This window comes from Phoxinus phoxinus, assembly GCF_949152265.1.
Source record: "Phoxinus phoxinus genome assembly, chromosome: 11".
NCBI lineage: Eukaryota > Metazoa > Chordata > Actinopteri > Cypriniformes > Leuciscidae > Phoxinus > Phoxinus phoxinus.
Window position 1 is genome coordinate 5,229,747 of NC_136886.1, and position 24,444 is coordinate 5,254,190.

At 37.2% G+C, this 24,444-nt stretch overlaps 1 protein-coding gene across 9 annotated transcripts in view; it reads left to right on the plus strand.

The window, feature by feature from the left end:
• mtss1 (MTSS I-BAR domain containing 1) overlaps nucleotides 1-21,899 on the plus strand; it is a 64,387-nt gene extending 42,488 nt beyond the window's left edge. For 5 of the 9 annotated variants that reach the window (XM_079628126.1, XM_079628127.1, XM_079628129.1 and 2 more), the window contains 9 exons: nucleotides 3,099-3,173; nucleotides 10,927-11,084; nucleotides 11,186-11,293; nucleotides 11,385-11,482; nucleotides 13,989-14,079; nucleotides 17,171-17,281; nucleotides 17,438-17,594; nucleotides 19,056-19,327; nucleotides 20,409-21,899. In XM_079628126.1, coding sequence (XP_079484252.1) covers nucleotides 3,099-3,173; nucleotides 10,927-11,084; nucleotides 11,186-11,293; nucleotides 11,385-11,482; nucleotides 13,989-14,079; nucleotides 17,171-17,281; nucleotides 17,438-17,594; nucleotides 19,056-19,327; nucleotides 20,409-21,065 — 1,727 coding nt within the window. In that variant the 3' untranslated portion in view covers nucleotides 21,066-21,899. Of the gene's footprint in view, nucleotides 1-3,098; nucleotides 3,174-10,926; nucleotides 11,085-11,185; nucleotides 11,294-11,384; nucleotides 11,483-13,988; nucleotides 14,080-17,170; nucleotides 17,282-17,437; nucleotides 17,595-17,972; nucleotides 18,000-19,055; nucleotides 19,328-20,408 lie in introns of all 9 variants that reach the window. The other 4 variants (XM_079628123.1, XM_079628122.1, XM_079628125.1 and 1 more) reach the window with 1 other exon arrangement.
• The last annotated feature ends 2,545 nt before the right edge of the window (nucleotides 21,900-24,444 follow it).

A 24,444-nucleotide genomic window follows, 5' to 3' on the forward strand; every position in this document is an offset into this window, starting at 1 on the left:
ACCAAACTCGGTACGTATATTCTTCTCTTCGATCCGGACAACTTTCTAATTTACAGTCATTAGCTCCGACCAACAGGAAGTCAGATATTTTGGTTTGAATGTGTACTGTTTGGAGCATTTTCCCTCTGCCCCTCTGTGTGTGTGTGTGTGTGAGGAGGGGGGCTAGTTTAGTTTAACCCTTTCTCTGCTGTGTGCAAAATCTCTGGCACTTTTGAGGGCCTTAACATGCTCGAAAACTCTTGAAATTTTGCACACAGGTCAGAACCCATCATGGCCAGGCTGAAGCTGGTACCCGGGCGTGGCAGGGGGGCTCGACAGCGCCCCCTGGAATGGGATTCGAACACTTGTCCGTATATCAAACACGCTTGCATGAATTAATATGAAACTCGGTACACATATAGATTTAATCGGGTCGAACAACTTTCCCTGGGTCAAGTTTTACGCCAGCCCAACAGGAAGTCGGCTATTACGGGTTGATTGGAGAACGCTTGCTCTCGCATTTGAAACACTTCTCCTAGAGAATTCATCCGATGACCACGAAACTCGGTCAGCATGAAGTCAAGACATGGAGGATGATAAATTGACAGGGGATTTTTGATATCTCGAACGGTTTGGCCGTGGCGAGGAAACAAATTTATGATTAAAAAAGGATGCATAAAGTGTGTTATAACTTAGTTATAGTTTTACCTACAGTAACCAAACTCGGTACGTATATTCTTCTCTTCGATCCGGACAACTTTCTAATTTACAGTCATTAGCTCCGACCAACAGGAAGTCAGATATTGTGGTTTGAATGTGTATTTTCTCTCTCTCTGTCTCTCTGCCATTCTCTCTGTGTGTGTGTCTGTCTGTGTGGGGAGGGGAGGGGAGGGGAGGGGAGGGGAGGGGAGGGGAGGGGGGTGTGTGTGTGTGTGTGATTTTGGTTGGGTGACAGTTGTAGGTTACAGTTTGACAAGAGTTTATAGTTTAACAAAAGCACAATGTTGTGTTCTGTATGAACAAAATGACGGAGTATGTTTTTATGTCTCCATTGTTCGATCGAGCCTCACACACACACACACACACACACACACACACACACACACAGCATTCCAGCATTGCAATCTTGACATCGCAGAATGTTCATTATAGCCTTAATAAAATATAATAATAAAATAGTCAACCTTACATATAAAAATTACACTGCTCTGTTTAAATAGTCAGTTGTACAGTTTGTGCCGTTCATAGTAAGCACCGCTCCACTGTGATGTTTCCAAGCACATTTTTGCGCATTTGAAGAGGATCATTTTTCTATATTGGAACGTGAGTGTACAAAGTGTACAAAGTACAAAGCCTATAAAAAGAATAGTTTAGCATCCAAAAATGTTAATAATATATATTATTATTATTATATATATAATAATATATATGTTAAAAATAGGGGGAAAAAAGAATTTACATAATATATATATATATATATATATATATATATATATATATATATATATATATATATATATATATATATATATATATATAATTAAAGCTGCAAGCAGCGATGGAGGGCCCAAGCCGGTGGCACCGCCACCCGGTGCCTTTAGTGGAACTAAAGGCACCAGGGTGGCGGTGCCACCGGCTTGGGCCCGCAATCGCTGCTTGCAGCTTTAATAAATTCAATTATTGTTACTTAAAGGGGTAATGTCTTGAATCTAGTTTTTATTGATATTTTGAGATGAGTTCATTATAATATGCTAATGCTATAAAAACTAAATTATGATTGTTTTGGCACAAAAACTTGAAGTGGACCTCAGATCGTTTTTATGAACTGCTATCGTTTCTTAAATCCCAAGAATCGATCTTTTAGTCTATGCTGTTTTCAGGTGATGAATGAACAAAACTTTATGGCGTGCTTCCCATCTAATAAATCACAATAAGCTTTGTGCTTTGTTACTTTTGATTTGAAACAAAGTCTCAGATTTCAATTCTGTCCATTTTATTACGAAATTCAAACAATAAATACCGTGTGGCGCTCTTTAATGTGGCTTGAAAGATCAATGTTGCCAACCTCAGATCAAGCAAAGCATCAGTGAACTAATCATCGGTTCCTCTTTACTACATTACAGCACAAAATAATCATGAATGAACATCAAAAGGTATATTAAAAGACACAGTACAACATGTAATCGCTCAATCAGTGTTTCAACCGCGGAAAGACGTCAATTTGTAAACAATGTCACGTAATATTATATTTACCTCAGAAAAGCCATTCAGTGACCATAAACTCGTTAGTCAGGTAAATATGTTTTGCTAAATACATGCACCATGTTACATATTCATTATATATTTTTTTACTGTTCTTCAGTATTTAATGTGTTTGAAAAAATCTGTTTTTTTTGACAGATACAATTTAAATGTTTATATTTCAAAAAACGAATTGTAGTAGGAATAATTATATAATTATAAAGTTAGTATTATAACTTTATTATTATTTTTAAAAAACTGTTTTTTACAGTTTACAGCATTAGTTAAGATTTTTTCCGTGAGCAAATTTGCCTTGTATTGTACCTGATATATATATATATATATATATATATCCAAATGAATCCATATTTTTTCGAATCACAACCTTTTGAATTGAAATCGAATCAAATCTTGAAATTTGTGTCAATACCCAGCCCTAGCAAAAAAAATAACACCACCCCTTTAAGAACATCAGTGTCGGAAAACCTGTCCTATTAGCTGCACACTGTTAATTATTAAATGGATCTTAGCTCTGTGGGAGTCCCTCAGACAGTTATATCACCGCTCATAATGGATCATTTATTCATAAGAACAATCCATTATGTCATATAAAATAGGCGTTCAATCAGTTGCTTTGCAACTCGCCAGTAAATACGCAGCTACACCCACACAATCTCCAACACGGCTGTCTGGGGTTGCTAAGGGGTCGTTTCGTTTGACATCATTGTGAATAATTTATTATCAGTGCTTGCTAAGGAAGGCAGAGTTATTGTTGCTCATATTTAAGATGTGGGATTTGAACAATTGCCTTAATTAAAATGTATATTTTGCCTCCACCGAAGAGGCTAATGGTTTTTTTTGTTTGATTTTTTTTTCAGAATATAAGAAGGCACGTGCAGATATCAAGAAGAAATCTTCAGACACCATTAAACTGCAGAAGAAAGTTAAAAAAGGTGAGAGCTGACCGCTTAGATGGGAAATCATTAAATGAAAGTCACAGAGGCTGAACACCTTGGGTAAATAATGTCTTAATAATGTTCTGTGAGTTGCAACATATAAAGTCCTGTTGTCTTGTGACACACAAACACACACACACACACACACACACACACACACACACTTACTTTCTCAAATTACTGCCTCAGATCTCTTTGTCTAAACACAATAGGATATGCCCATGACTTCTGTTGGCACCACACCTTGTGTTGTCATAATACCACACCCTCTGTTGTCATGGCATCAACCTTGGTGATCTTGGCCCTGGTCAAAATGCATTGTGCACACACACCTTAAAAAAATCTAGCCAAGAGTTAACCAAGTACTGTAATGGAATGATGAGGATATATATAGTTTTACCAACAAATCCAAATACACTTTTTTTGGGGGAGAATCTCACATCACCTATAAAACATGTCAAGGTCATAATTCACTCTAAAATCAAAAGAAAAAATATATAGTTTGCATAAGGAAAGTGAAGCTTGTTTGCAGAATCATCACATTCATCCTCAAATTTTCATTACGGTAATGCAGAATAAAAATTGTATTGGAAAAATGGCAAGAATTTAAAAAAAAATCTGTTTATTAGTTCTATACTATCATAGTATTTTTAATATTAGTTTTAGTAATGTTTCTGCTTCTTTTTTTTTTATTACTTAGATTTTTGTTATACTCATAGTTTGTTATACTGACATGCACAAAATGTGAATCATTTTCCATCGTTTTGCAAGCAAAGATGGAGTTGGTGATCAGGAAAAATGTCACGTTGCAATGTTGGAAATATTTCAGTTTTAAACCATGAAGGCAAGCCAGTGGATATCACACAAGCAATGTGCAAACTTTGTCCAAGAGTTATGCCGTTGGAGAAATCTCAAACACCAGTCAGTTATTCACTATACAGATTTATTACTTTCTTTGATTTTAGTGTGTGAAACATGGTGTGGACATGTTTGTGTGAGATTCAGCTTTGTGTATTAAATAGTTAACAGAGATTTTGAATAAGATTTGAAAACTGTTGGCATATAATTTTGAGAGTGGTGGAATGTGGCACCAGACGAGTTCTAGATGTGATGCATTGAATGCATGGAATAAAGGCGTTGAGAAAGATCGATGCGTATGCAGATGTGTCTGTCATTATGGTGGGTGTCGTCTGCTTCAGCTGTGTGTGGGCAGCAGTAAGAGACTGAACAGTCATTCGCTGTTCACTTCTGCTCTGGTCTGTTTGAGGGGTCAAAACGCCCGCTGATCTATATTCTGCATCCATCCTCACTCAAACGCTTATTCAACATTTCCAGAGGATGTGATAAAATGACTTTTGAAACATCAGTTTTCAGTGTAAGTATAATTATAAGTGTTAAGAAACAATCTTTTTTTAACATTGATAATGTTTCTTGAACACCAAACCACCATATTAGAATGTAGGGCTGGGTTGGAAATATCAATTTCTCAAATTTAATCTGTTCTTAGATTATTATTATTATTTTATTTTTTTAATCAGTTCTTATTTAGATTTATTTTTTAATCTCATTTTGAAAATTTATCAAAATATCTTCCCCTCCCGCTTGCAGTGACATCTCATCTTTTCTCTGATGACGTGTTTACTGGTGCGAGGACAGGATAACCTGTCAATCACATGAGATCCACCTATAAAAAAATTAAATCCAATTTAATAAAAAAGTAGGTTGCTAAAAGGTGCTTTTATGCATGTTTCTGTAATTTAAAGGTCCCGTTTTTCCTGTGTCTTTGAAGCTTTGATTGTGTTTACAGTGTGCAATATAACATGTTCATGTTTCGCGTGTAAAAAAACACCGTATTTTTCACAAAATGTACTTATCTGTATACCGCTGTTTTCACTGTCCTAAAAACGGGCTGATGACTTCCTTGTTTTATGAAGTCCCTCCTTCAGAAATACGTAACGAGTTCACGAAGAACAGGACCTTTAAGGAAATGAGCAGTTTTTGACAGAACATTGTCTCCAGAATAGCTCGTAGCTCAAGGCCAGACAAACTCTCAGAGAGGAAAGAGATCCCCCATCCTTCCTTCAATTGGCATGTCATCTTTCCCAACATTGGGAAAACACCCTGTGGTCATACACTCCCTTTCATATAGAAGGGTGCTGCGGCTGCACAATCTGTCTTGTCTGGTATTTAGGAGTAATATGACCTTTGATCCGGTGTCTTTTGGTGCAAGTCACTGATTTTGAAAACTGAAAAGCAAGATCTGTATAATTAGGCTGGACATGTTCCCTCTCGCAAGATATTTTCTTTAAATTCATTAGTAAGTCTTTAGCAGACTGTTTGTATCTCCTTGGTTTGATCAGTGGTGGTCTTATATTTGCATTTTCCACCATGCATTATTTTGTATTTCCAACTAGCCAGTAACTTGGTTTCATTTACTCCCTAAATGAAAATCATTAGTAGTTCCTCCCTCAGGGATATGATTCCCTTTTTTGGGTGCCTGGGTGCTATATGATGATTGAAATCGCTAAATGGCCATAAACAATTACTAAATAAACTGCAAAATATTAAGTTTTCTAATAAGTTTATTTCATGAACGTATTGCTTCTAACTGCACAAGCTCGTGGCACCATCTGCGGGACACTAATAGCATGTTAAACAGGGTTCAAAGCACCAAATGTGTGTTACTCTGTGTTACTCGCAAGTTGCCCGGTACCTGTATTTTTTTATGTATTTTGACAATGCATGGTGGTGAGAATGTGATATGGATTTGTGCGATCATCAAATCCCAACGGTTGTGATGTAGTTATATAAATATATATAGTCTGACACGCTGCATGTAACAGCACTGTGCTTTCAGTTTCGATTCACAGTAAATGCTGCTCTGCAAGTGCTGTGTGTTTGAGTTGCTTATAATTTGCATTTGGGAACGCAACATCCATCACGAGAATCGTTTATAAATCTGTCGTTGTCAACAGAGAAGCGTGGTCAGGTTTGCCTGCTCCCTCTTAGAGTCCTTCACTATGATGTTAGTCATCTGTAGCAGAACGAGGAAAACATGGCCTTGTCTTGACGGTCTGAATCATATAAGATAGTGTTAGCATCAGTGATTCAGAGGCTAGCGCTTTTATATCACCACTGCACATCCATAAACCCTGTGCCGTTTGATTTACTGCTGTAACTCACACAGATGGTGAGAAAATGAAAATAAATATGGCGTCTAGACCTGTGATGCGTCTCGGAGTGCACATTCATCTTTATAACTTGCATTTGTGTTACTCCGAGGTCTATGGGGGCAGAACGCTCAGAAGACTCTGTGTGGAGAACGTGAAGAAAAAGAGCATTGGTTCTGAATTATTAAAATTCATGCACATTAGTATTCTAATACCATTGCCGCTGTGTTTGAGATGGTCTCTCTCTATCTCTCTCTCTCTCTCGTGTTTGAATTAAATACAATTTTTTAAATGAATTAAATTGTATTTGTTTATATTTGATCTGAGTTAATACATTGATAATTAACTTCCTAACTTTATTTGCATAATATTATTATTTAGACCTGGTATGTTAAATAGTATACAAAAACCAGAGACCTTTTGCATAAATAAATATAGACACTATGTTAAGACTGTCTTAAAAACTAGTTTGACTAACTAGCAGACAGTTAACCAAGGGGCAATCAGTCTTACTTTTCCAATTTAAATTAGACCAAGCTACATTTTTATGTAACTGGTATTAAAAAGTTAGATGACTAACTTTAAGACTAGTCTATAAGCAGTTTATGCAGCCGGCCGCAGGTCTGCATTCACACGTTGCCGTGCTCTCATTTGTTGACAGTGAGATCCTCATGGGCACTTAGCCTTCATTCATGAGGCAGTACTGCATTGGATCCGTGACTAACCGTCATCATCCTCATTATTATTATTAAGGTTCCTTTGTCCTACTTCTCCCAAAAAACCTGCACACCTGCCTCCCGCTTGTGTTTATGGAGAGAAGGTGTCTGCTTATGATGACATCATACCTTCCTACCGCTCGGGATTTCTAGACCTGAGGGAATGTCTCTCTGGCACACACACAACTTTGTCTGAATGACTCTGGGTTATTTTACTCTCACCTCCCTTTTCTGCTTTTAAATGAGGTTTGTGTGTTTAACAAGCTTAAACCAAACGCCAGAGCTGTGCTACTTTTCAGAAATGTGCATGGGTCATTCCACTTGGTTCTACTTTATATAAACTTTATAGTGTTTTGAGGAGTTGCTTACTGGCCAAGTCAGTTTTTTTTTCCACATTGTTTAGTTAATCACTCTTTCGCATTTCTCTCTGTTGACTTGAATTCCATTTAAGTTCTGTAAGAGGAAACGGGCTCCTGTAACATACTTCAAATAGAGCTGTATGTTTCCTAAGCCATTTGTCTTGCAGACAGGCCGTGGGATTTATCAACAGACCTGCTGACCTTTGCCCTTTAAACTTCAGATGACCCCAGCCTTAAGCTCTCCTACCCAACCTGGGTTCATTTTATCCTTCACTACAGACTATGTTTGAAGGTGCAATGGTCTTAGAGCATCTAAACACTCATGCAGTCACAGTCCAGCACAAGGTCAATGCACTCAAGGACCAGGGATCATCTCTTTTCTCGGAAGGTCAAAGGACTTAATTGAGTTTCACAACACTGACAAGAATTGCTTAAATCCCAAAGATGCATACGCAGCACATAAACTGATTTGCAGAGGTTGCTTGTGCAACATTCGTGTATCTGTTATTTGATGGATCTATTTCTATGAATCTGATTTTTTAAAAATGCGACTTCGACTCTATAGGTGTTCTCTAAACGCTAATGAACCTTACTATCAGGATTTTAGTCTTTTTATTCAAGAAATTGTACATTTAAACTGTTGGAATGTTCTTTTCTCAGGTGTTTTTGTCACCAATGGTTATTATTGTTTTTTGTTCAACCAAAAGTGTCTTAATAGGAGGACACTGAGATAAAGTTAGTAGTATTCACCAGGTCATATGATTGTCTTCATCTAATGTGAGCAAACATTATAAACATGTCTGAAGTACTTCTGAAGAAACCTATGATAATAACCGTACATCTGTCTTGCATGCCATCTTGGATTGCAGAAGATCAGGTATCACAAAGGACACCTGAGGTTATTGTTAGCAATGGGTCGATGAGGTCAGAGATGTATGCTTGTGCACGCCTTGCTATTGCGTCCTGCACACAGCTGTCAGAGTGCTCTCCTGTCAGAGGAATGCTAAACATGTAGCCGTGTGTATTTTTGAGACTGAGAAGAGCTGCAAATTGTCTATAAACATGAGGTTTTCACAATGATGTTGGGTTCCCCAAAGAACCTTTTAGTGAACAGTTCTCAAAAGAACCATATTTTTAAAAAAATTATTATGCAAAAAAAGGTTACATTGATGTTAAAGTTTTTCATGGAACCACAGATTCCAATAAAGAACCTTTATTTTTAAGTGTAAGGCTAAGCATTATTGAATTTTCATGATAAATTTATGACGAGTTTGGAAATTATTAGGATTGAATATCAAGATGTTGCTCATCCCTGTCATGCACACGCTCGCGCACACCGAGGAAAAGCTCAGGTCATGTGTTTAAAGCTCCTCACGTGGTGTGTGCTGGCATGAGGTCTGACTCTGTAAACAGACCTCTAAATGTGATTAACCTCACATTTCTCCCATTGCACTTAATCAGTACAGTTAAAGCACCATGAGACGAAGCAGTCGTGAATTTTAGGGTATGATTGAGTAAATCCAGTCATTTTCGTTATTTTCTATCATTATATTTATTTATCTGTATTATAACACACACACACACACACACACACACTGTATTATTTTGTCTACCCTGCTTTGTAGAATCAGTGAATATTAGCCATTGAAAACCCAGTTTTGGTTGACCACCGCTGTGTAGAGAAACTATCAAGTAGCTACTCTGGAATGTGAGCGACTGTCTCGTGGCAGTTGGACTTTAAATGAAACACAAGGACACATGCACACTATACAGTCCACCTGTGTACCATTACCAGAGACCCCAGATCTGTCGTCACGCCTGGTCACGAGCGACCAATGAAATCTGCACAGCGAGACCCTAAGAACAGCTATTAGCATTGCAGCAAATATTTACATGGTGTATTGTGTCAATAGAAACTGCAGTGCCTCCTAGTGGTTAACCATGATGAGTTTTAACCACTGATCTATATAAATGACTGAATTGCTTTGGACTTCATAAAAAGGGAAGCCAATGCATTGCCATATTGGTATTCCCTTACATTCTATTGAATTAATGGGAAATCTTCTGAGTTTAATGAGAAAACATTAGTTAGCGGTGAAAGCATAACATTAGTTATGCTTTGTAAGTTATGTACATACAACTTAATTTGCCATGTACAGTTCATTGCGGTTATGTAATATTATTGTTTTTCATACAGTAACTATAAATGATTCAAGTGTTTTCGTTAACAGCATGTGTTTCGAAGCAGTAAAGATTACGACTTAAACGATTGTTAAATGAATAATTAGCTCAACAATATACAAAGAACACACTGTCATGTTAGTAAAAAGCCATAGAATTTGAGCTGACCTGTGCCTTTTTAACGGTTTCTAAGATCTCCAAGAGTCCGAAGTAGATGTTGGTCAACAAAAAAGACATCAGGAAATAGTACACGCATTTCACAACTTATTCAGAGAAATGATGCTGACTGCATATGGATTTAAAAAACATGAAGCTTTATTTCTGAGCATTTATACTGTCGCTCAGGGCAAGATAATGCATGGTAACCTTTTTAATATAGTGCAATTTAGTAATAGGGGATTGTATTGTAATATTTAATATATTGCTTATCTTGTCCAAAAAGACCATAAACATTACAGATAACATTCGAAGTATCTCTAATGTACATACTGTACATATATCTTAAAAACTATTCTTCTTTGCTGCATATCAGGTGATTTTTCCATCAATGTTTTGGCTGTAAGTCAGCGATGCCCTCTGTCTGTAGGGAGCTGTAAGATGGCCGCTCAAACACTTCCGGTGCCTGATGGTTCATCCGTGGTTTTAACAATAAACTGCCAGGCAAAGTAATTCCTTTGTTTTGCAGCCAGTGTCATTTTAGTATTATTTTATATACTATTATAATAATTATTCATATGTTAAATTAGTTTAGTTAAAATTTTTGTATTTTTATATTTTAGTTTAGTTTTAGTCATTTAGTCGTGTGCTTTGTCATTTCTTAATTTTGTTTATATTTCTATTCAGCTTTCATTGACTTTTATTTAAACTTTTTTTTTTTTTTTTTTTTTTTTTGCGTTTTGCATTTATTGAGATGGGGAAACTAAAGCCTAGACAGGAAGTGAAGAGAGAGGAGGAAGGGATCGGGAATGGTCCGCAAGCCAGGACACAAACTCGGGTCGCCCAAAGCGCAACCGTGCCACATCAGCTCCGACTTTATTTCGATTTTAGCCATTTTAGTATTTCAACTTTTTTATTTTATTTCAGTTTTATATTATTTCAGCTTTGTTAAATATGAATTAAATGTTATGATGGTTTTAAATTTAGTTTACAATACTGCGACACTGGTTGCGTTATTTTTTTAATTTTCACTTATCCTGTTTTATGGCCAAGACTTTAATTTGAATGATTATTGATCTTTTCTTTGGCAAAAACTTTTTATAATGTTGCCAGTCACAAAAGTCAAAGTCTTTCTGGTGGTTCATGAAATGTGTCTGTGTTTGCATAGGTAAAGGCGAGGTGCGGATGCAGTTGGACAGCGCTCTTCAGGATGTTAACACACGCTATGCTGTGCTAGAGGAGACCGAGAAGAGAGCGGTGTGTCGAGCTCTTATAGAGGAAAGAGGAAGATTCTGCTCATTTGTCACAATGCTCAAACCTGTCCTGGTGAGTGTCTGAACAGACTCTGGTTTCAGATCTATGAATATATTCATATTTAATTCTGCATAAATATTGTCTGACTGTTTTTCTACCCTGGGTAATGTCAGGACGAAGAGATAAGTATGCTTGGTGAAGTCACCCACTTACAGACAATTCTAGAAGATCTTGGAAACCTGACGGCTGATCCCAACTCACTGCCCCCTGCTAGTGAACAGGTACTGCATGTCTTCTGAATAGGCCAACACATTACCACTTCATCTCTCTCTCTCTCTCTCTCTCTGACTTTATCTTGTTTTGTTTATGCAGGTTATTCTTGATTTGAAAGGCTCAGACTACAGCTACTCGTATCAGACTCCACCTGCCTCTCCTAGCAACACGTTATCACGCAAGAGCAGCATCAGCAGGTGAGTTCAAGATCAGGGAGAGATGTTCGTTGATGCAAAAAGTGTTAGTTGATTTCAGGTTAATTAATTAAAATTTGTATTTTTGTGTTTTCATATTTATGCCAATTTTATTTTTATTTTTTTTACATTTATAATGGACTTTCTTAGTGGTAACCTTTTTAAGCTTCCTACAGTACGATTTTTTAAACAGTTTTAACTCAATTAAAATTGAACTAAATTTTTTTAATTAAACTTACTAATTTGTTAAGTAGCCATGTAACACATATTTTTTAGATCTGTTTTTCACAAAATAACCCCCTGAATGTGTCGTCGCTCAACAGTGACCAACTACCCGAACATTATGCCTTGCATACATTGTTAATACTTTTCATGACATGACAAGGGGTCATGACATGCTAAATCAAATTTGCCTTGATCTTTTGACATATAAGAGGTCTTTGTACCATTATACAGACATGGGGACTTGTGACTTGGTGACTTGGACTCGAGTCGACTCGAGTCGCTATTTTTATGACTTGTGACTTGACTTGACAAAAAATTCAATACTTGAGACTTGACTCGGACTTGGAAGTTAAAGACTCGGGACTTGACTTGACTTGAGACACGATAACTTGAATGACTTGAGTGTTAATCACATCATGTTTTCAGTTTAAATATAAAATATAAAAATTATTTTAAAAAATAAAGTTGATCCAGCTGGAGCGCAGGCTGAAAATAGCGTTGTCATGACTGGATCACGACATCAGTCATGCCCTCTCGTACCTTACGCACACCACGCCCACTTAGATCAGATCAACATGTCAGCCGGAGGGGTACCGATCAGGTCATCGCTTTCGGCTTCAGAAATTATTCACAAGATGGCAAAAGACGAACAGCGCTTTGCAAGACATGCAACATTAACAACGCGGACAGCCAGACAACACCTCCAATTTCGTCCGTCATTTAAGAGCCATTCTGCCCAGTAAGTGCTTGTCAATTTGTTAATGTTATCTGGTTAGTTGGTAGTTAGCTAATGTAATAATAGCTAAAGTAGCCATTAAAGGTTTTATCAGCGATTTCAGGCCCAAAAAAAGCCCAAACATAAATAATCATATTCATCTAATAATCTTTCCTAACGATCCGCTAGATGCCCGCCCCATGAGCAGGCCGTCAAAAAAAACGCGTCTCTGTAGGCAGCCTAGGCTCCGAGATCTGTACACAAAAACAATTGCTACCAACAAGTGTTAACCAACCACTCAAAGGCAAAATAAAGTGTTCTAACCAATAACCGACGAGATGCGCGCATAGGCGCGCGTGTGAGTGATTGTGTGTGTGTGTGTGTGTGAGAGAGAGAGAGAGAGCGCGCGAGTGAGTGAGTGTGTGTGAGAGAGAGAGAGAGAGAGAGAGAGAGGAGAAATGTAACAAAGTTTAATGTTGTACGTAAACTGTGTTTGAGAGAGAGGGAGGTGTTCAGAGAGGAGTCTTGGATGTTAAGCTGTTATTTGTTTTATGGATTCGAATGTTGAAAATTTAAAACATTTCAAACACTGTTGGCAGAAGTGAAAAAGTTACAATTTTGTTTGATTCCATGATGTATTTTACTGAACATGAGTATTTACAATGCAAATCCAAATTATTGTCATTTACTGACAGTTACTTATATCTTGTCTTTTCACTTTATTAAGACCAGATTCTGCAGTTAAAATTACAATAATAAGGTGACTTGACTTGGACTTGACTTGACTTACTACAGGACTTGACTTGACTTGACTTGACATAGCCTGTGACTTGACTTGACTTGACTTGCCCAAGAAAAAAATACTTGGGACTTACTTGAGACTTGAAGGTTAAGACTTGAGACTTACTTGAGACTTGCACATGTGTGACTTGGTCCCATCTCTGCCATTATAACATCCTCCTCATTATAAACAAAGCATTTATTATCAACCTCGCTTTGATATTGCTGGATCTGTGACGTCACTCAGACAAATACATTTGCTTATGACTCTCTATAGAGCAAGATTGACTAATAGTTAAACATTGTCCATAGGCTGCCGCCCACTGGCACTCAGCCACTTTAAAGGGATAGTTCACCATTTACTCATCCTCAAATTGTTCCAAACCAGTATGAAATTCTTTTATTTGTTGAACACAAAAGAAGATATTTTAAAGAATGTTGGTAACCAGTGGTGGTCAACATTCTTTAAACATTTTTTTTTTTTCTTCTATCCCTTTAACAGCTGACATTTGCCTACACTGGATGTGAGCATCGCATCAAAAGCAAATAGAACCCATTATAATCACTGACGCTGTCGTGCAATAGCTGTGGGCATTGATACTGTTTCCAATGCAATGGCATTAGCCAATCATAACTGGCGGTTTTAGATGGTCAGAAGGAAGGTTGAAAATAAATAAGTGAACCTCAAGGAGGATATTAAAATAATAAAATCCATGTCATGACCCCTTTAAAATCGGTTGGAAAAGTATGAGTGCAGATATATTGCTCATCTCTTTCTGTCTCTCACAGTACCTACACCTCTGTGCGTCATGTCCCGTCTCTGGACTCCATCTCCAGCGCAGTGGACGGGCTTCACCTGCGAGCCCCAGATCCAACACGGGTATTCCCACACCACAAAAACTATTGGTCTAAATCTTACCTGGCCTATTTATGATGTACTAAACAAACGGTTTCAATCATTTTCCACTCAAAACGCATACAACCTCATTCAGCCCGAAGAAGAAAACACGGCTGTAAGCATCAGCGCAGCCTCCACTCTGTTGGGGTGTATAATCCAAACCCCCCACAAAATCCCAACCAAACGCATAATTAAACAGTACCTCAGTGCAGATAATATAGAAGATGTAATGTAGTTTGTCTGGGTATTACAGTATAATGAAAATATAGTACTATTTCACTGATGCTGAAAATATTAACAAATTTAAATTCTTAGTAATAAATTATAAGCATAAACCATTTGACAATAAAACATTTATTATTATTAATTCAAAGCATTTACAAAAAAGTAGCATAAGTTAATAAGGTATCTAACTCTGAGAACACTAAATTATAATAAAAGTTTGCTCTTAATATGTGTAGTATGCTTGTCTGATTTATTAGCTAAGTTAACCATATTGTGAAAACACAAAGAAATGAGGCAAGACACCAAAGGGTTAAACATAAAAAAAAAAAATGCAAATTAATCAATTATTTCATATTTCCAGGACTAAAATCTGAACATTGGATAGTGCCACGTTCAAAATTGTTTTGTTGACATTTTAGAGTTTCTACGGATGGAATTTTGGATATCCATTTTCATCACTCTATAAATCATAAAATACTATCAACAGCCAGAGGGAAAAAAATCTCCATGTTTTTATAAATAAAATGTCAGGCGAATGATATATGAACAAACCCCTCTGTAGAAACCTTCAGGATGTAGAGTTTGGTGTATGGAAGTGCTACTGAAGTGGAGATTTCTGGCTCAGTGCAGGAGAAAAAAGACTTTAAAGATATGTATTGTAATTTGAAATCTACAGACCAAATATTTAATGTGTTATAAAATATTACATTTTAGATGTTTTATTTACACCTGAAGGAAGACGTGTTTTGGGAGTAAAATAGCCTAAAATCTCTAAATGTACTTTAAAAACCAAAACAATGGTTTTGTCCATAGCATCTCTGTTTAAATTTGACCATAAGTTGCTATATTTTTTATATAATTTAAAAGATAAATCAAGAAGGGATATTTTATGATTTCTAATCAGACACTGAAGAGAGTACCCAAAAGCATTTATTTTGGCCAAGGAATTGTTTTAGTCCTAGAGGGTTTGGATTTGACACCATCTGATCTGATCTTTCTCTTGTCCCACTCCTCTCTGCCCCTCACCTCCATCTCCCAGCGCTCACGCAGTCCTCTCCTCCTGGTCGGAGGGGAGGAAGGTGCTCGCTCTCTCAGTGAGGGGAATTCTCCAACAATCCCTCGCACCGGCCAGCGTGGCCCACACCTCCGGCACAGGAGCACTGTGAGCATAGACTCAGTGTAGTGTAGTGCTGTGTGTGTGTGTGTGTGACTGTGAATGGGTTCATTATTGTTGCATGTACTACTGGAGATTGTCATTGTGCATGTGTGGAGGTTGTATCTGTGTGAAGGTAGAGAGCGCCCTCTGCAGGCCATTTTCAAGGGAGACCGTCTGATAAAACTGTACACAGGGAGAAACGAGCTATTTTAAATGATTTTCTGATTATCAGACCCCATTACTTGAATCATACACACTAACCAGTATATTTATCTACAACTATAAACCTGCATGCTGCTTTAAAACTCTCATAGGCCCATCTAAACGTTTACCAAACTGTCATTAAAGTCAACATAAAATAGAAAATGACTATTTACGTTTATTGTTAACTAATGACGTAATAGCTATTTCGTAGGGCTGTAACAATGTATCAGGTCACGATTTATCGTAATACAAAAATATGTATTGTGGATAGCGACAATATATTTTGTATATAGTTGACCTAATATGAAGGTTTAGAACGATTTAATTTAGCATCAAATGTGGTAATGTCGCGTCAAATAGGGTAAACCCAAAAGGTCACACTTTTATGTGGGTTTTTTTGTTAATTATTAAATATAAAAAAACATTTAATAAAATACAATATTAAAATATTTTATACATATATATAGGAACAGAGTGCAAACATGTGTCTAACATAATTCTGTATTTCTAGAATTTTAATGAGCAATACTTTTTATCAACAGTTTATCAGTATTGTGTATCATCAAACCAAGTGTATTGTTACAATACTACTAATTATTAGTAATGATTTTATGCTACTGTAGTAGTAATGCAGACTTATCAAATGTAAAAAAAAAAAATGTTTTACAGCGATCTAATGGTTATTATCATTTATTAGTATAAAGGGTTCTCAAATATTTGCAAATAATGGCAATTTGAAAAGAAGCATTAGCATTAGGTTGCAATGAGGTGCTTTGGATTTGTGATTTGACCTTCAGTCTTTATGTCCTGGTTAAAAACTCCACTGTCCACTGCAAACTCACTTTCAGGTCTAAAAAAACACCCACTTTTCACAATCCAATCAATTCCCTAATGGATAAATTAAGTCCCACCCTACATTTTATTTTCTTATAATGAAATCGGTTTGAACACCGTTTCATGTTGACTTTAAGGGCATTTTCAGACCTGTAGATCCGTTTGCTTTGTTCAGGAACAGGGACTTTATTTGTTAGAAAGTTGCATTTTCTTCTTGGTTCGGTTCACTTTCACAAGGCAGCATTTCTAAGTTCACCGTTTACGTTCTTTTGCGTCATCCATCAAGATGGATTGACAAGTTCGCTCCATGGACTTATTGTGGCTTTATCTGTAGCTGTCGAGACGCATGCAAACACTCATTCCCACTCTTACTGATAAATTGCTTTCTCACCTCAACCAAACCACTCAAAAGTTTTTCAATTGGGCCGAGACCACTTCGTTTAGGCGATCTCAGAGTGATTGTTATAGTGCGGATCCGAGCGCCATGTTCATATATGCCTAAACGAACCGAACTAAGGGAGAAAATGCACCAGGTTCCAGAGCAGGTGTGAAAACGCCTAAATCTTTATTATCTTGTGACTACAGTGTTGTAGTGATTTGTTTTTCTTACCTGTAGTAAGTTGACATGGACTGACAGAGTTTATCCTTGTCTAGGATCAAGGCCAGAACTCTCCTGGCACAGAGAACGGGACCTCCATGCCCCCACTACACAAAGCTTACAGCGGATATGAGGAGAAAGCCAGGACACTGTCAATGTCTGGAAAGGTACACGCTCTTTTGAATGCAGGAATGATGCACTAAATGTGCATAAGTTTTTCTTTCCTAAACTAAAAGTATTTTATACACCTTTTGATTCTACTGGAATGATTGTGTTCGACTTCACGCTTCTGATCTCTGATTGGCTCTCGCTCCTGCCCGCAGCCACAGTCAGCCAGGGAGCATCTGGCTCTCACTCTGGGAGGCGGGCTTAATTCAGAAGCTCCTCGAACCAGCCGAGATTCCCTCCACTGCTCCAGCGGATACAGCACTCAGACCACTACGCCATCCTGCTCGGAGGACACCATTCCCTCGCAGCATGGTCAGTGCGCGTGCACGTACACACACATGCATGAGCTTCACGTTTATTCTTTTCTGTTCTGTAATTTTCCTTTTAACTCTTCAATGCACTCACTTGAAGAGATTTATAAAAAAAGTGCTCAATCTAGCTTGCTTTTTCTCCTTTGTGTTTTTGTATGGCATTTTCCCCCTTTATGTTTTGATACTTTTACGTCGTTTTTCAACACAGTAATCTGATTTGTGGTTTGTGTAGGCATTAAATGTGCCACTGTGGCATTATAGGCCAATCGCAGACCAAATCTGATGTGCTTGCACAAATCACAGACTTAGATTGCTGTCCAAAGTGCGTGTTTTTGGCCCTTTGTATATATGTTAAATGTACTTTATTGTTCTTTTACAGCGGTAAAGAAAGAACCTCCTCTATATGGTAGGTTTCTGAATGTCATTGCATAGACTTGATTATTCTCATTGTGATCATATACCAATAATAAACATTAAATGTCTTAATTTTAGGAAATCCATGTCATATTGGAGGCGTGCCTTTGTTGAAAGTGTTATTATCTGTATGTGTACGATTTAAGTGTGTGCAACCATGAGATTCAACATGCGGCATCTTGTCAGTTGTCAACTGTTCTCCACCTTGTCATGTTGTTCGAGTGTAACTGAAAGACACAACTTCAAACTGAGCTTTTGTGCGTCTGTCATATGCATTTTTTGGGAGGTAATCCATTGTAGTCTTCATGCAGACATTTTTAGGGCTGTCAATTTAGTGCACTTAAAGACAAAAAGACAATTTTTATGATTTAAACAAATATATTTTTTATTTTATTTAATGCAGACATTTATAAATGAGCTTTTTCTGTCAGTCCATTAGTTCAGGTTTCCACAAAGAAAAAGTATACTTTATTTTTCAAAACATTTTTATATGCATCATAAATTAGCATTTTTTAATGATGGTCCATTAGTTTGTTTCCACTGGAAAATTATGCAATTAATACAACTTTTTATATATATCCACTCTACAAAATGTATATCCCTGCATTTGTATGTTACATTGTTTAATTGAAACAAATTACTAATTAAATTAACTGCTTTAATTAATACATATTAATTAAAAAAAAACTGCTAGAAAATGTTACTTTGTTTTTTTTTAAACATCACACAAGGTAAGGCGAGTTTGCAAGCCATAAAAACACATGTACTGATCAGCAAAGGGAAGATGTAGTGACAGCACAGCCCTGTCCTGAAAGCGCTTGTGACGGGCCCTAAACACTCTCACGCCATTGGGCTGTCTCTATTGTTAATCCCTGACTTCAAATTTTGAGACATGAACCACTTTTGTGTTTTTTCTTCCACTATCATTCCCTGCATATGTAATTTCAGCTTCAATTACTTTTTTAATTTCATTGTTTTTTCTTCTAAGCAATGTAGAAGTGCTATCATCCAACATTAACGTGGTGTGTGTGACTCTCCTCTCTTTCAGACTATGACTACATCTCTCTGCACGGAGGAGAGGACGCCCACAGTCAGTCTGAATTTGATAAATCTTCCACAATTCCTCGCAACAGCGACCTAAGTCTCAATTACCGCAAAATGTTTATAAGCAAGAGGCCGGCGTCTACCGTCAGTCTGCTGATGGATCCGGAGCCTATAGGACCGCACACGGCCACTATCCGCCGCAAACCCTCCAGCAAGCCCAACATCCGCCGGGGAACCATCAGTGGAGGAGTGCCTATACCCATCTCCACACCACAGGTTGTTCATCTTCTGAAACTTAAACATACTGGGTTATCTATCATCATTTGTAACCAATCCAAAAAGATTTCAGCACAGTATTATTTTCAAGAGTTCCCAAAATAACTTTTACGATTACATACATTTCATTCAGGATTTTAATATGCTTTTTAAACTATACTACCGTTCAAAAATGAATACTATTATTCAGCAAGGATGGATTCAATTTATCAAAAGACTGTATAAAAGGCATTTGTACTGTTAAAAGATTTCTATTTCAAAATATTCTGTTATTTTGAACTTTCTATTCATCAAAAATCCTAAAAAATGCACCAGAACTGTTTTTGACTGTGATGATGATAAGAATTGTTTCTTGGGCTGTATATTAGAATGATTTCTGATTCTTATTCTTATTTTAAATTGTATTAATGTTTCACAGTATTTTTGAGTAGTGTGTATATCCAGTATTTAATCATTCTAATGCAATACAATTAGGGTTCTAATCCTGTAGGACTGGAAGAATTAAACAAGAACCAAATCAGTAATTGGGATCTTTTTCATTTCTTAGGAAAGTTCTTCTGAAGTTATGATAGAAATTCCAGTTTTTCAATTAAATTTTTGAGCTTGTTTATAATACTAAAGATGTTTTGCATTGTTTATAATTAGGGCTGTCAAAAGATTAATCGCGATTAATCGCATCCAAAATTAAAGTTTGTGTTTACGTAATATATGTGTGTGTACTGTGTATAATTATTATGTATAAATACACACACATCCATGTATATATTTAAGGAATAATTGCATTTATATACTGTATATACATTTATATAATTTATATTATATATAAATATTTTATATATAAATATAACCAATTTTTCTTAAATATATACATGATTGTGTCTGTTTTTATATATATAAATAATTATACACAGTACACACACATATATTATGCAAACACAAACTTTTATTTTGTATGCGATTAATCACGATTAATCTTTTGACAGCCCTACTTATAATACTAAAGATGTTTTGCATAAGCATTTTGAGCATCCTATTGAATGTTTTAAAGAATCACCAAATAACCTTTCCGTTGTAATTCTAGGTGCCGCTGAAGGCGTGTGTTTCTACCGCCGGCCTGAGCGGCAGTGAGGAGACCATGGGCCCTCCTGGGGTGATTCAGAGTAACCGGTTACCTGGCTCTGATCTGGCTCACGCCAGACATAACCTCTGTACGTCGACTCAGAGTCTGAGTGCAATGCCGCCTCCGTACTATTCCATGTTCCCTGGCCAGCCACCAGTGGGCAGTGCAGAGCCGATGTACCAGATGAATAAGCAACAGCAGTATGCGTTGCACCAACAGCAACAGAGGCAGTATCAACAACAACAGCTGCAACACCAGTATCAGCAACAACACCATCAACAGCAATATAACCAACAACAGTACAATCACCTTCAGCAATACAACCACGCTCAGGAGTCGCAATATCAGGAGATACAGCAGAAAGAGCTCCAGCAGAAACTCAAACGTCAGTGTCAGCAGCAGCAGCAGATTCAAAACACGGCAGCTCATAATTCCAGCGTGCCGGTTGACAGCGGGCTGCCCAATTCTGCCCAGCCCGGCGTGGACCATCCCGACAGCGCTCCTGATCCGGGCAGCGGGGGTGACATGTTGAGTTTGATCCGCAGAGGAGTCAAATTACGTCGGACACTCACCAACGATCGTTCGGCACCTTTAATCACCCCCAACCATCTCAACTGATTTTTTTCATTTGTCTGTGGCCTTTTACGGTTGCTTTCTCCGTCTTTCCGCTTAGTGACTTCTTTTTTTTTCGTGCCTTTTATTTTTGCAGTTTGTGTTGTTGTTTTTTAAGTGAAGGCAAAACTGTTGACTAATGTGCAACTTTTGCCACATAAAAAGACATTTGATTGAACTACTCTGTGCTCGAAGAACAACCGTTTTGCCGTGTCCTTGCGAATGTTGCCTCTCAAATTACAGTTAATTCTGCAGGCTGTTTGCTTAACATATATGTATACTTATAAATACAGATATATATGTATTTAGAGATCTAGATCGAACGTCGGAGCTTAAGATATATTAAAGATATTTGTTTGTCGTATTCGCAGAGATAAAGCACTCAGCCTTATGGTTAGAGATCAAAACCTTCTGTATATATTAGTGAAACAATTGAAAGACTGTTGTATTATTAATTTTGTTTTCTTGTTTGTTTTTGAAATTAGACAAAGCAGCACTAGGCGTCTATTTTTGTACAGTTTAGGGTAACAGAAAACTGCACCACTGCCTTTAATCCGCCCAATGACTGGATGCAAATGCAGCCAATGAGAGAAGTGGAGGGAGGGAAGGAGCGATGTGATTGGGTGGATGAATGAAGGACCTGAATAGTGGAACTTATTTGTGTTGCTTATGACTGTGAGTGCTTACAAAGGCATCACTGTGGTTATTTATTCAATCTGTTTGATTCTGAATCATTTTTAATCGTTTGTTTACCAAAGCTCTAATGCTGTAGCCCCGTAGATGCGTATAAACCTGCTCTCCTGGAGGATTTGCTATAAAGACTCTATTCATAAAACCTCAAACTTGTGGCCCATGACTTTTTTTTAAGCATTCTTTTGTCTTTGAATCAAAAACGTTCTTAAATAACTTTATTATTACATGACAAGAAAGTGAATGTCTATCAAAACGCAATGGCTTCGTGTTTCAGAGTGAAGTGCGGCATTGAGTTCTTTCACACACGAGCAGTTTGATTCAGTTGCTTAAAACATGTATTTGGGAAGGTGACTTGCACCAACTATATTCCCAAACTTTTAATGAGAATATAAACTTATAAACTGTCGACAAAAGAGATAATGAGACCTGCACGCAAAATAAAAGCATGATAGTTTCTTTGAAAATGAATTTAGTCAGCCATAAATATTAGTATTGTAATTTTACAGTTGTACTGTATAATAAATGATGGTCCCACTTTATATTAAGTTGCTTTAAGTACAATGTACTTATTGTGTTCATGTTGTGGCTATTGATGTGTGATATGGTTAGGCACAGGTGTGTGGTGGTATGGGAAGGTTAAAGGGTGGGTTAAGGTGTAATTACAAATGTAATTGCATAAATTAATTACTTGCAGGTATTTTTGAAATATAATGTAAAAATATGTACACTAAGTCCATTGTATTGAATTATTAATATCAATGTAAGTAGTACTTAAAGCCATTTAATATAAAGTGGGACATAAATTATTGTATTTTTATTATTATTTTGATATTTTAATGTATTAGTAATAATAATCATAATAATAAATTATTTTTATTTTACAGTACAAATATTCTTTTATTGTCATATTGTTGCAATCACAAAATATTTGGCCAAATTGTGCAGCCCGACAAGCAAACCTGGAGCTCTTATTTATTTAGCGCATTTTAAATCGTAGTCACAATATTTGTCTGAAAATTTGCAATTCGATTTTTTGCCAAATTGTGCAAACGCTACTCTTGATGAATCACTCATTTTGACCGCTTTCTCTCACAAAGGTGTGTGTAAAATGTTCTGATGTTGAGAATTTAAGTGTGGTTCTGTGTTTTTTTTTCTTCTTCTAAAATATTGAATGTCGTTTGAGAGCAAGTGTTAAGCCTAGCCCAGATGCTTGTCCCATTTATGTTTATCAAATTTAAAAAAAAACATTTGAGAGTTTCTTCGAGTGGATTACCCAGAATTCTGTTTGTCTGTTGTGGTTATTGCAGCTTTGCTACGCTACCCAGTTGTTTTCTTAAACGAAAGTAAAAGTGCATCACCAATACCTTTAACATGTTTAATATTGAATCTATGCATCAAGCATCATTTTTAGCACCTCTAGATTAAATTCTAAACCATTGATGGGGAAAATAATCATCTGAATATGAGTGTGATGATCCTGTAATCCAGAAGCACTTCTGAGGACTGGCAGCATCTCTCGCCCGTCTTTGATGTCGTATAATTGATCATATCCGTCACACACGTGCTGGCAGGTGCGCTTTGAAGTTTCCCTCCTGCTACGAAAGTTGGTTCTTCATAACTTACCGCATTCTTTTTTTACCACCCCTATTTTTGTATACTTTTCAGGTAATTCTCAATCTTGGGTTACTTCACACCTGTCTGAGGCGCGTCTAGGATTTCTCGCCCCCGCTCCATCTGTATGCTCAATTGTCTTCAGTGATATCGACATTGCTAGAGACGTTCACTCCTCACACACTGCTCCTCCGGCCATTTACTGTAGGATTAGCTTGCAGCTGCTGTACGGCCCTTGAGTGTAAAAGAATATCATTTTACTCTGAAAGGTGAGCTGACCGAGGTGTGTTTCCACTATTGCGCATTATTAGTGCCGCTCAGGGCGATAATGTCTGAGGTGTTCAATTGGTGTTGAGGAGGAGGTTTCCTTGCTGAGATATGGCTGGTTGTAGCACAGAGTTGCCTGTTGCAGCAGGGATTTTTCAGTTCAACATGATGAGAGAACATTTGTAAGATGTGAACATTCTCACTTTTTTTATTCCTTGACCTGATATGAAAATAAACTACCACACATAAAAAGAAAGGGATGAACGTCAAATTAACGATATTTTAGCCTAATTATTGTGAACTTCCAGTTTGTGTCCAGTGACATTTTGAAATCTGTTTTTTGAGACTTTCAGATATTAGTAGGCTACAGTCAGGGCCGGATTAACCATTAGGGCAACTGGGCAATTGCCCAGGGGCCCAGGACATCTAAGGGGCCCTGGGCACCGTCAAATATTATGTCAAATATTATGATTAAAATGTCTCCACGATCTGCTTTTGAAGAAATATCGTAGGATCGTGCATTCTATCAGTTGCAGTTCTGGCGCCTCCGTCTCAACACACTGTACAGCACGACGTATATCCACATGAAATGCAGAGGAACGGGACACTGTAGTTCATAAAAATTAATTATTTGCATGTGCTTTAAAGCCTTGCCGGTTAAACATGTCATTCGCTGCTGATGCGCTGTTCTAACGAGCGCTTTTCTGAGCGCAATAGACCCGACGCGCGCACATGCACTAAAAGCCTGTCTAACAGCATCTGTTACTGGACTAAGTTATCTTTCGAGTCTTATTGCTCTAATACTGTCAAATAC